This window comes from Pinus tabuliformis, chromosome X (assembly GCF_031772625.1).
Source record: "Pinus tabuliformis cultivar Carrire ecotype Pingquan chromosome X, CPIR1, whole genome shotgun sequence".
In the NCBI taxonomy this organism is placed as follows: domain Eukaryota; kingdom Viridiplantae; phylum Streptophyta; class Pinopsida; order Pinales; family Pinaceae; genus Pinus; species Pinus tabuliformis.
This window is the reverse complement of record NC_142308.1, coordinates 226,290,934-226,304,202: the sequence shown is the minus strand read 5'-3', so window position 1 is coordinate 226,304,202 and position 13,269 is coordinate 226,290,934. Positions and strand designations below refer to the sequence as shown.

Here is a 13,269-nt window from a genome sequence, read left to right as displayed (position 1 = left end):
CTGCTTGAGAATGTCTGCCCCCCCTGCCTCTGAAGTATCTTCCTCTTCCTCTTCGTCCACCTCTTCCTCTTGTAGAATCTTGAGCAGGATGCTTTTCTTTATGAGCAAGGCAAACAGTCTCTTCAGAAGATTCAGGGACTGTTTTCTTTCCAAAGGCTTTCTCTCTTTCAGCAAACTTTTTCACAAGAGACTCAAAGGTTATGTCTTTAAGATTTCCATTTGCTTGTAAAGACTCAAGATAATTAGAGTAGGTAGGATAGAGTGCTTTGAGAAAGGCAATAAGAGAGATATCCAGCTCAACCTTAGTGGATTTAATATCATGCATTATAGACTTTATTTCAGATGCAAGAGCAAGGGGATCATTATTTTTCAGTTCAAGAGTGAAGAGTTTAATCATGAGCTGAACAACTTCAAATGCAGAATGTGAATCATAGAGTTCTTTCAGCTTTTGTAAAGCTTCAAAGGCAGTGGAATAGGAAGAAATATGACGACTTACTTCTTCATTTACAGATGTTGCGATCAATGCATAGGCTTTGCTGTTCTTGTTTTCCCAAATGACAAGTTCTTTATCTGATGTAGGCTGCACAGGGTCTTTGTCTTCTTCTCCGACACACACTCCTTTCCACAGCTCATTGTAGATGAGGGTGTGTTTTACCATCCGAGACCATTCAGAATAGTTCTCCTTGCCAGTGAGAACTATTCCGACCATAGAGATGATTGAATGCATTCTGTAAAAAAATATCTCTGCTGATAAAAAAAAACTTTCCTCACTTCAATATCACTTTAATGCTTTAACTTTTCAAAGCAACATTATCATTCAAATGATAAAAAACTGTGCAATATTACAACTGCTTTGAATGAACAAAATTGTGCATAGGCATTCAAATCAAAGGCTGATGATTTTAAATCCTTTCATCAGCATCTCCAAGTCTTAAAAAACTATAATCCTCTGAAAACAAATGATTTGTAGACAGGGCTAAATGACCTTCCAAAATCCTAGATGACCTTCTCAATTTCTTAGTCAATTGGTTTCTTAGCTCCAGATCTTTAATTCAGCATCCACATTAACATGTAATGCAACTCAGAATGACAGGAACAAAATGAATGCTTTCTCAAATACAATGAAGCTCTGCTTGGAAATGTGCTCGTAACGGAAATCTTCAAAATCTAAGCTTTAAAAATGCAGAAGAAATTGACATGAAATAATCCGATCACTTATAAAGTTTCCAGACTGATATTTCTGGTTTCTAGAGATTTAAAAGCTGTATCAGATTATTAATTTGTTTTGAAAGTGTACAAAAAGCAAAATTTCCAATCTTGCTGCAAAGGAACTCTTAGATCTTCTATCGCCAAATTATGGCCCGGCTCCACTCATAGAGAGTCTATGGATAAATAGTTCATTCAGTACCTTACATTACAGTAGAGAACTAAGCCTGCAATTTTGAAAACAACGTAAAATATTTAAGCCAGACATACCCAAAACCGGAGCAGGCTTACACCAACAAAAGCTACAAACCACGAAATCTTGGGAAGGCGTGAGTAGCGGTAGCGGGCACAACATTCAAAAACGCTGAAGTAGAACGGTTCTGGTGAAGGTTAGGCATATCGGTAGCCTGCCCTTCCTATCTTCTCTTCAACGCAGACCTTATCTCAAAAAACGGTTACTGTGGGTGATTACGGACAGTCGGAAATTTTGAAACCCAAAGCAACAGAAACAATGTATATACGCAGAGCTATCTGGAATCACCAACCGTGAGCAATCGTTGGGGCGTACAGACATAACCAAGCACATTCTTCATCTTGAAAAAATTAAAAACAATCACAAATGCAACTGCGTAAAGTATTTGGGAATGGAGTCCGAGGTTCACGTCCGTTTCAGGCAGTATGAACGCATCAACGCTTATGGTGCAGTCAGGGCAGGCAGAGGCATTCAATATCAATTCAAAATCAGAAACGCATCAGGGAATCAAAGTCAGAGTAGCGCTCAGGATGTCAGAGCAGAGCAGCGCTCAGGAGAGAGCAGCGCTCAGGTATGAGCAGCTCTCAGAACAGCAGGAGTTACAACTATTTCTGGGACCTGTGCTCTGATACCATGTCAGGCCAGGGTAACTCCAGAATGAGCGAGAGAGAAAACTTATTATTATTATTCATTAGCTAACTCATATTTATATACATAAATACAACGGATCAGTTCATCTTCCTGATGACTGTCCAGTTCACCCATCCGTTTCGGATTAGGTGTCAACAATGACTATATAACTATATTTATAATTATGTGGGTTAAAATAAAAACTATATTTTATTTTGTTTTCAACCCAAGTAATTATAAATATAGTTATTGAGCCTTAGCCTTATTCTACAGTGGAGTATGATGTGTAACACTACAGCCAATATGATGTCTAAATTTTGATTATATCAACAATCAAACAAACAAAAAATTAACTATACAAATATCTAAATAATATCCACTCATAAACAAATTTACACTTGCCAATATGATGTCTAAATTTTGATCATATCAACAATCAAACAAACAAAAAATTAACTATACAAATATTTAAATAATATCCACTCATAAAAAAATTTACACCCTAAAAAATTAGATTCTCCAAAAAAAAATTGGATCCTTGTTTTTAAGATAAGTCTATACTGATATATTCTTTCATTCTACCCACTAATATGTACCCATAACAAAGTTTATTTATTTTTCACAAAATAATAAATCTGAGAAGTTGATCGGTTCCAAAAGAATGGATAGGAATTTTGAATGCGTAACTCATACACAAAAGGTCAATTAAATGCGATCAAGAGACCTAAGACCCATGAACTGTGAATCACTTTACTAGCGATATAGCATTATTTACACTGCTGAGCAACGGAGAGAACAGAGAACGCAAAAGGCGCGCGCATCAGAAAATCTACCCTCCTTATATGCGCGGCGATGGCCGAGCAGTATTAAAATGAATGTCTCGCGCTCTATCTCTTCAATGCTTTAGCCACGTATTCAACTACACGTTTCACCATCGCTTCTTCATACCTGCAGAGAGTCCCGGAATATGAAGAATTGATGTACAGACCTACAATTGAAGAAACATTAAGCGTATAAACGATGTAGAAACCAATAAAAATAATTAAGAACAAAAATAAAGCTGAGGAGGCAAGAGTGAGTTACCAACCCGTTGGTGTCGTCTTGCAGTGACCACCCAGAGAGATTGGACAGTGCGAAGAGAGCAGCCTTCCACTCATGGATTTCTTGCGAGCTGTATTCCCCACGGCTCTCATGCCCCTGGAATGCCTCAGCAAATGGACCACCATGAGATTGATCTGGATGCCCAACTTGAGAAGGACTGACATTGTAAAACAGCGGGACGGCTATGACCGACCCCTTCTTCCCCTTTTCCTGTACTTGGCGTGCGATAAGAGAGACTTCTCGGAGGCACGATGCAGATTCTGCGTAATTGGTAGAGAATATGGGAATCAGAATGCGACTGTTCTCAATAGCGTGGTGTAAGCCTATGGAGATGTCTTTTCCCCTCGGAAGATCATATGTGTCAAGGAATACTCGGAAACCTGCGCTGTCGAGGGCGTGGTACAGATGGTCAACGAAGCCTTTTCTCACATCACGGCCTCTGAAGCTGAGAAATACGTCGTATCCTCTGTTGGTCGTCCTCTCTCTTCCGCCATTAGAATGGAAGCAGTGGAGGAGATGAATGGCGGCCACTGCAATCACAATTGAAGCGGCGAAGTAGGTGATGTATAGTGGGGTGGAGGAAAAAAACACGACCTCACAGAACATGACTGTTTCAGATTAATGAAGGAAATTAATATGTATTCAAACAAAATGCGTAGAGTTTCTTTATTTATAAACTTTCATCGTCTGATATCTTCACCCTACGACTTTACTCGTCTCACAGCTGGAGCTAAGAATCCTAATCTTACATTTGGCCAATAAATCCAAAAGCTTTGTTTTGAGTTTTGGGTGCATGCACTTGTTCCTACAGCCTGGGTACACATGTGCTACGACTTCAGTGGTTTCACACCCGGAGAAGAGGATCTGGGTTTCACAGTTTGGACTCTGGAGTACATCGCCGAAACCTGACAAAAAGTAATCTTACGTTGGTCGGACAAAATCTGAGAAATTTCCTCGTGCTACGATTCTCCAAAACTTTTTGTCTACCACTTCAGTAATCTTAACGTTTATGGTAGCCTTACACTTGGTCCCACAGCTCCAAAACTTTATTTCGGAGTTCACACTTATACACGAATTTGGGGCTTATACTCTTGGTTGAAATTCCAAAACATATTTATGGGTCAAATTTGTAGCACCTCCCCGATCTGTCTTAACAGTTTCCAGAAAGGAAAGGATTTTGATAATTTTGGAAATTTTCGATCACGTGACAGGTAATTTGTCTCTCAAATTCTATCCTTAACTCACAGATCTAAAATTTTATATGGGGCTTTGTGTTTATAGGCCAGTTCCAAAGCGTTAGCTCTGATTTTTGATTTATGATTTATAAGTTAGTTTCAAAATTTAATTTTAGAGTGAATAAAATTATGTATTAGATATTATTTTGGGATTTAATTGCTTTAACTAAGTTATTCATCTATGACTATTGTCATTGTCATGAGATTCATTTATAACCATTTTCATGAGAGGTTGTTGTCTTTTTCAGAGAAAAAAAGCGAGTTTTATTATATTAAGATAATATAACTGTCTTCATGAGAAATACATAAAGGTGGCTTTTGTAGCCACAGTCTATGATATAGAGCATGATCTGGAAACAGATAGTCCAAAAACGAACTTCATAAGGCAGATTTCATGAGAGGTTGTTGTCACTCACTAATTTCTCATGGTTTTTGAATAGTTAACTTTGCACTCATTGCATCTGATTTGAATAGTTCACTTACCATTCATTGCATCATTGGGTTTGAATAGTTCACTTACCATTCATTGTTTCATTCGGTTTGAATAGTTCACTTAGAAGTGGGATTGAAACTAGTGAAATAAATCACATAACGTCAATCATCACTTCCGGGGCTTGCACTGGGTAAACCAGACTTCCCCGGAGGTCACTCATCCCAGATGGCCTCTGGCTCAAGCGCCCTTAATTGTGGAGTTTTACCCTCAATCAAACCCACTTAGCTTGCTACCAGTTAATGGGTGGAATAATGTTGTCATTAGCCATACACCAAGTTGGTATATGAGATCCTTGTGGGACAAGAGGCAAAGAACCTATCTCCTCACAGCGATTTGACGAAAATATACATACTCTATCCCTCTAATTTTAAACCTGTAACCTTTTAAGAAAAAACATATACTCTTAACCATTAAACCCACTCAAACAATATATTACTAATCTAACTTTAATTAAAACATTAAACTTATACTACACCTCCAAAACTTTATCTTCGACTTTGGACCTACACAGCAGCTCCAAAACTTTATCTCGTACTTTGGGCTTATACACCTGATCAACGTCCCACGCATCCAAAATTTTATTTCTGACATTGGACTTAAACACTTATCCCACAACTCCAAAACTTCATCTAGGACTTTGGGCTTGTATACTTTGGTCTCAAATATGAGTGGAATTTGATGAGAAAATGATGTGTAACAAGTTGATTTTCCCACATAATACAGTTTAAAAATTGATTAAATCATTAAAAATTCTTCGTTAAAACTGTGAAGATGAGTCGAGGAGTTATGGAAACAGTCAAATTTCATAGATAAGTTCGTTTTGAAATTCTTACCTTAGCCTTGCAACTTCAAAACCTTATTTGAAACTTTGGGCTTATACACTTGGTCTCACCGCTCAAATCCCATATGGGATGGATGTGCATGCCCACCGGCTTGTAGATCACTTGGTCTCACCGCTCAAATCCCATATTGGATGTATGTGCATGCCCACCGGCTTGTAGAACCCATGGATCTATTATCCTGATTGATGGATGCTAATTATCCATACTCTTGATGCATCGTTTTTAAACTGAGTAACCTGCTTAAATTCTCAGTGATACGTCCCATCAAAATTATTCCACATAGCCTGCTTAAATTCTCAGTGATACGTACCATCAAATTTATCTTTAGTGGCGCTGTTGTTTGAAAGTGCCACTAAATAATTATTCCACATAGCCTGGTTAAATTCTCAGGGATATGTCCCATCAAAATTATCTTTATGTCGCAATAATAAATAGATTTATAGAACATAAGAAATATAAGATTTTTTTTTTTTAATTTTTTAAAATTGGTTAATATATTATTACAATAGTATAATCATGTTACAAATATTATTGTGGTTGTTCAAAGTTTCATAAATATAAAAAGGTTCCATAGCTAGGGTTATTGTCTTTTAGTTTAATTATTAAATTTTGAAAGATATGAATTTACTGCCACATTTGAACAAGAGTTATATTGTAGATATTATTACTTAATTTAAATATAGTTAAATTATAGTAAAAAATAATAAATAAATACATGCATAATAAATGAATGATGTGTTTTTCAGTAGCCATATAGTATTGTTAATAGTAATGGACTTATAGTATGTGGACTTTGGAATCAAAATCCTGGAATCATACTTCCAAAACAAAAAGTGTTTCTATCTTATTATACATGCCTACTTAGTAGAGTGGAGAAGACATTGTTACATGGACAATGAAGGATTAAATTGCTTACTTAGTAGAGTGGGGAAGACAATGTTCCATGGACACTGAAGGATTAAATTGCCTACTTAGTAGAGCGGGGAAGACATTGTTACATGGACAATGAAGGATTAAACCCAATGCCAAAAATTTCGTGGGTTGAGTGCCTCACCAAAAGAGTGACGCAAAATCCAAACCAAAAAAGGGAACAATCCCTCTAGTCAAGCCAAATGACACAAAGCAATTAACACTATTAAAAACATTGATAATTCACCATAAGTCTATTAATTTTATAGGAATTTGAAAGAAAGTAGTAACTCATTAATATGTGTGATTCTTGATTATGAAAAATAATAAAAAGTATCCATTTGTAAAATTTGGAAAACAACGAAATTTTATGTATAACGTGGAAGAAGGCTAAACGTTAAAATGTTTTTTCAACTATTTTTTCATAGTGAGAGACTATTTGCAAAATTCTATTTTTTGACTGAGGAAATTGTTGTCCTTAATGTAAAAATGAATTCAACAACTTCAAAAAGTCATTACAACTACACTGTACAATGTTAACATCTAATATTTATAATTCCATTAATCCAAAATTATTCTTCTTAAATTCTAAGTTAAAAATAATAAATTTCTCTTTTCATTAAGCATTTAAACTATAGTTACAAAAATAGTCCATTATTATTGTAAATGCAAACTTAAATATAAAATATTTCACCAACCATTTATACTTTAATGTTTAATATCAAACTTTAACCTCTTGTGAAAGTTTAGAAATATTAGTGAATAAAAATTTAATAATAAACCTATTGTGAAATTTTAAAAATATTATTATGAATAAAAATTTAAATATAAAATATTTTAGCCATAATTTAAACTTTAACTTTTAATACATTACTGAAATTTACAAATAATTTAGATAAAAATAGAATTGAATATTTTAAATTTTAAATAATATATCCAACAAATTAAGCAAAAAATCCACACAACTAAAAAAATAGATGTACTCTAATGCAGAATAACCGTTATCATAAAAAAATATTAATACTTAGACAGTAAATAGAAATGATATAACCCATGCCTTCTTAAAATATCATATACTTGGCTCATATGATACCCGTGGAAGTTAACCATTAGAATATTAATACTTGGACCGTAAATAGAAGTGGTATAACCCATGACTTCTTAAAATATACCCGTGGGAGTGAACTATAACTTTTAATCGGAGAAGAGCGTTGAAAAAGAACAAGGCAGATCTGTCACTCTATGCCAAGTGGCAGTGTATTAGGTAAAATCCTTAATTTAATCTTATTTTATTAATATAAAATATAAATTAACACAAATTTATAATTTGAAAAATTATTCTCTTACAAATAGTGTGTAAAATATAAATTTAAAATTCATATAAAACATAAATTAACACAAATTTATAATTCTAAAAATTATTTTCTTACAAATTGCATGACATGAATTGAAGTTGGAAGAGTATCACAATATTTATAATATTTATTATTTATAAAGATAGTTTCGACCTAAAACAAAATGTATAAAGAATTTTTCAGAAAAAATCACATTGAAGATTTTGGTCGAAGTTTAGAACTAGTGAGCGTGGACCATTTTCAGAACATGATGAAGAAACAGATCTAAGAAAAAAATTCTTCATCATATCCTAAAGATAAACCACAAACACGTCAACAAAAATCTTCAATGTAATTTCTTCCGAAAAATTCTTTATACATTATAATATAAATCACATAAACTTGAATTCTAATAAAACAAAATATTAACAATTTATTAAATGCTTCTCCCAATGAAATAATCATAAGAATGACTAAGGGCGGCGCGATTATAACAGTTGGTGAAATAATCATAAGAATGACTAAGGGCGGCGGCGGCGTGCTTGAGTTGTACAATTGGACAATCAATTTTGGCAAAATATTGGAATAAACATAAATATATGCCCTGCAATGTGATCGATATGGACCATGGTTGTTAAATGGTCGGCCGCATGGATAGGAGAGTTGATTCATTTTCCCACCTTCAGTGATGATATGTATGATAATAATCCAGTCTGCAGAGCAATTATTACCAAAACTGGCGCTTCCCTATTGACATGTTTTAATCGCTGGACTTTGACGTGTTTTAATCGCTGGACTTTGCATTGTTGGGATAATATTGAAATTGGTAGTGAGGGATGTACGAAAGAGATATAACGATATCTCATGGCATTGTAAATGCACGGACAGGCGCAATAACAGCCAAGCTCACGCAGATTGGCGACTTTTTTTCAGCTATTCTTTTTCGGAAAATCAGTTTACTATTATCGGCGAAAAACCATGATTTTTCCAGGAATTTAAGTGCAGCGTGGATTGCACAGCAGCCCATTGCCCGAGGAGGAGTACGAAGACAAATGAGTAGTGATTAGAGAAATAAATCGACAACCAATAAAATTCATGATAAATATAATAAAATATATTTAAAAAATCAATTGAATTGTTTTCTAAAAGTAAATTTTAGACATGATATTTTAATTTTTAGTCTACTCTCTAACTAATTGCCAGTCAACTTAATATCTATTGTGTTTATCCATTGTCACAGGGCAGGGATAATAACTAAAAAAAACTATTGCAATATTAAGAATATTTTACTAATGCACACATTTACTTTATTAACCATGTATAAAAAGTTTATAAGTCAACTTTAACTTTAAAAAAATGAATTATAAATAAATGTTATAAATAATAATGTGGAACTTATTATAGAAGAACTTATTAGAATTGGAATAATCGCAAATGCCTAGGAAATTGGTGCGTGGGAGCAAGGATGGCACAAATCTAATTTTTTTATTTTTATTAAAAATAATGGACTATTTTGCTAAATAAAATTTGTTTATATATAAATAAATGTTATAAAAGATATTGGAACCTATACGGCTATGATGAGAAATCTATATATATATATGGTGGATGCATCTCTCGGGATTCGTATGTGATCAACGATGCCATGGATTTGGGAATGCATCGATGGTGGGGAGAAATTCTCGATGGGTAGAGAGCAATGTCCTCTACCTCCCGTGCCATTTGGAAACACATTTGACACCTTCGTCGAGCGCTCTGCCTCCCTCTGCTACAAAGTGAGGGTTTCAAGATTTCCTGCTGCTTGAGCTACTAGTGACCCTTCTCCGCCTTGGGGATTTTCCAGCTAACCAGCTGCCCACAGGGATTCGTTCCTTCATGTCACTCGCCATGGTAAGTTGGAAATGGAAAGGGTTGTTAAACATTTTGAATTTTTTTCCTGGTTGCCTAGATGCTTGCTTAGCCTGATAGAGTTTTATGATTCACATTGTTGTGCAAGTGTTTTCCCCTTATTTTGGTGTGAAAGGAGTATGTTGTTGAGCTTATTCAAACCCTTGGCACTCCCCACACGTAATTAATGGTTTTCTTATATAATTTGAAGGGTTTACTTAGTTTATTCTTCTGCGTAGTTTAACCCACACCTTCCTGTCTTCAGGGTTTTCAGGACATTGGGCGAGGGCTCGAGGGTTTCCATACACAAGAATTTCTCAATTCGTGCTTCAGTATTCCAGGTGTGGTCTTAATTGTTTCTTCAGCATAATTACTTGTCTGTTGTTGAGGGGTATTGTTATCAGGCTTTTTGAAACAAAGATATTTAACCCATTTAAATAGCGAGAACAAAGATATTTAACCCATGGTGGACTGCATTTTTAAGCGAATTTAGTTTTGATACCAAACATGTGAAAGGAAAGGAGAATCAAGTGGCCAACGCTTTAAGTCGGAAGGTAATATGTATTTATAAAATTTCTCTAAGTAAAACAGAGTTTGAATTTTCAAATCAAAATAAGGAAGCTACTCAAAAGGATCCAGAATATCGCTTTTTATGGCGACAGACAGAACAAGAGAACAACTCTGAAAGGAAATTGGGTTATGAAGTCAATAATAAAGGCATGTTGATGTAAGTAAATCACATATATGTGCCAAATTAGGAAGCTATTAAAATGTTCATATTAGATGAATATCACAGAAATCCGTATATTGCACACCCCCTGTAGCAAAAATTAATTACAACTCTAAGGAAAAATTATTTCTGGCTAGGCATGAAGTCCAAAACAACCTAGTATCTAGCATAATGCTTAGAATGCCAAAAAGTGAAAACAAAGCATCAACACCCTACAAGCTTACTTCGTCCTCCTCCCATATTTGAGTGGAAGTGGGAGGTTGTGACATTAGATTTCATCACTCGACTACCAAGGTCCAAAAGATAGAATGACTCTATAATGGTGGTGGTAGATAAATTAAGCAAGGTTGCACACTTTATATTCGTACAATCAACGTATAAGGCTGTACAAATCGTTGATACTTTTATGAGAGAAATATTTAAGTTGCACGAGATACCTAAGATGGTAATTTCAAACAAGGATGTAAAGTTTACTTCTGCCTTTTGGAAAGCCCTGTTTACTGATTTGGGCACTCAAACACAATTTAGTACCGCTTATAACCCCTAAACATACGGGTAAACCGAGAGAGTAAACGAGGTGCTGGAAGACATGCTTAGGATGTATGTGATGCAACAACTAGCAAAATGGGAGGAATATTTACACCTAATGGAATTTTCATAACAATAGTTATCATGCACCGTTAAAATTGAGTCCATTTGAGGTCTTATATGGAAGGAGATGTAGAATACCTGGAAACTGGAATAGCCCAGAGGATAAGTTAATATTGGGACCGATATGCTTAAAGAGATGGAAACAATGGTGAAAAAAGTTAGGTACAATTTAAAGGTAGCCCAAGAGTGACAAAATTTTTATGCTAACCAACAGAGAACCTATCGATAATATCATGTTTGGGAACATGCATATGTTAGGGTGAAGCCTAGGCAAAGTACTTTAAGGTGTGGCAGATGTTCCAATTTAGCCCTCGATACTGTGGTCCATTCCAGAACAATTGCTAGAATTGGCCCGATGGCTTATCAATTAGCCTTACCCAGTGATATATGGGTGCACAATGTGTCTCATGTCTCTTTACTAAAAAAATACATACATGACAATATACACATTATCCATTGGCAAGATGTGCAGGTAGTGGAAATAAATTTATGTTAAAACAATTTGTTTTAAGTATCATGTCAAGAAGTAATAATAATGAAGTTTGATGATAGGTCAAACTAGACAGGGAATTTCTAGTTGAACCCTTTCATATTCTCGATCGGAGAGAAATAGCGTTGCGGAAGCGAGTTATCCCCCAGGTTAAGGTGCAATGGCAACACTTTAGCCCGAAATAGGCTACCTGGGAGGATGAACAGTTTATGTGAGAAGCGTACCCAAGCCTATTCCGAAGAGAAGAAAACAATCGGGACGATGTTTCCCTCGAGGGGTGGGGAGATGTAACACCCCTATGTGTTAGAATAATTTTTATGAAATTATCTCATTTTACTTTATTTTATTTACTTTAATGCAGTTAAACCAATATTTAGATGTGATGTAATTAATGTAAAGTTATAGGCAGTTGTGTTAATTAAAAAATAAAAAAATTCCATAAAAAGAAGCAAAGCCAAGAGCCATGGGGAGCAAATGAAAAGAAAATATTTCATATTTGGAAATAGTTTTGAAAAAAACAATTATGGGCTGGTGGTTACCTACCCAACTTGTGTCTCTAGGAAAACCCTAGGAAAAATGAAAATGGGGAAACCAAGAGGTTATTCAGTACCTAAGGAGAGAGAGAACTCAAGGGAATGGAATGAGAATGTTGCTGGTGGGCAAACATGGAAAAAAAACTTTAAGTCCTTGAGTTGGTTGGCCATTGGGACTTCCTAAAAGGACCTGCGACTGGAGATGGTTGGGACGAGGTGGTCTAGGGTAACAAAATATGTTTCCTAATATGAAATCGGCTCGAGGGGAGCACTGGTAGAGTAGATGGTTCTCAGAGGTTGGTAGGAACATTCGACTCCTCATGATTTTGTGGTTGGTGATTCGAACAGACACAGATAAATATAATTTAATGTTTGTGTTGCTAAATGGAATCATGAACAATGGTAGAATACTATCTATGTTGTAGTAAGTATTGTGTGGTATAAAAGCATATCGATGTTGATAGATTCAAGAGGAAGAAAATCTTGCTATTACAGCATTTCTTTTATTTCTAAATTCTCATAGTGATTGTGAAAGGAACCCAAGAATATTGTTGTTAATTTGTCACTTCTGTTTATTAAAGACACTGATAAAAATTATTTCTGGTATTATACCTATATTTATGAAAAGATATATGGTACCTGTGTTTGCTAATAGATATGAAAATGAATTATTACTGGATATATATTTCGTACTGGTGAACTAAACTGTTTGTAGCAACACCTAGCTTAAGTAGATTCTTAAATTGGGAGTTGGTCATGCTAGGACTCTGAGAATTACTAAAGGGAATTTCAGTTCCTAAATTTTGAGGAAACGTTACAGTCAAGCACCGAGGAGTGACACGATATCACTAGCTGAGCCATGGGTAGAACAATAACTAGAAGACCAAATTAAGTTGTGGGTTGGTTTGTCTGTGTTAGGGAGAGAACCCTACAAAGAGACAGTCCCGAAAAATTAAGGGTAACTCAAAGAAGTCA

The 13,269-nt window shown here is 35.1% G+C and overlaps 1 protein-coding gene across 1 annotated transcript; it reads right to left on the bottom strand.

The window, feature by feature from the left end:
- Positions 1-2,976: 2,976 nt before the first annotated feature.
- Positions 2,977-3,796, bottom strand: LOC149139172 (toll/interleukin-1 receptor-like protein). The gene is made up of 2 exons (XM_089450622.1): positions 3,177-3,796; positions 2,977-3,037 (listed from the first exon to the last, which is right to left on the bottom strand). Exons 1-2 carry the CDS (start codon positions 3,794-3,796, stop codon positions 2,977-2,979), a joined length of 681 nt encoding a protein of 226 aa, XP_089306748.1.
- Positions 3,797-13,269: the final 9,473 nt, after the last annotated feature.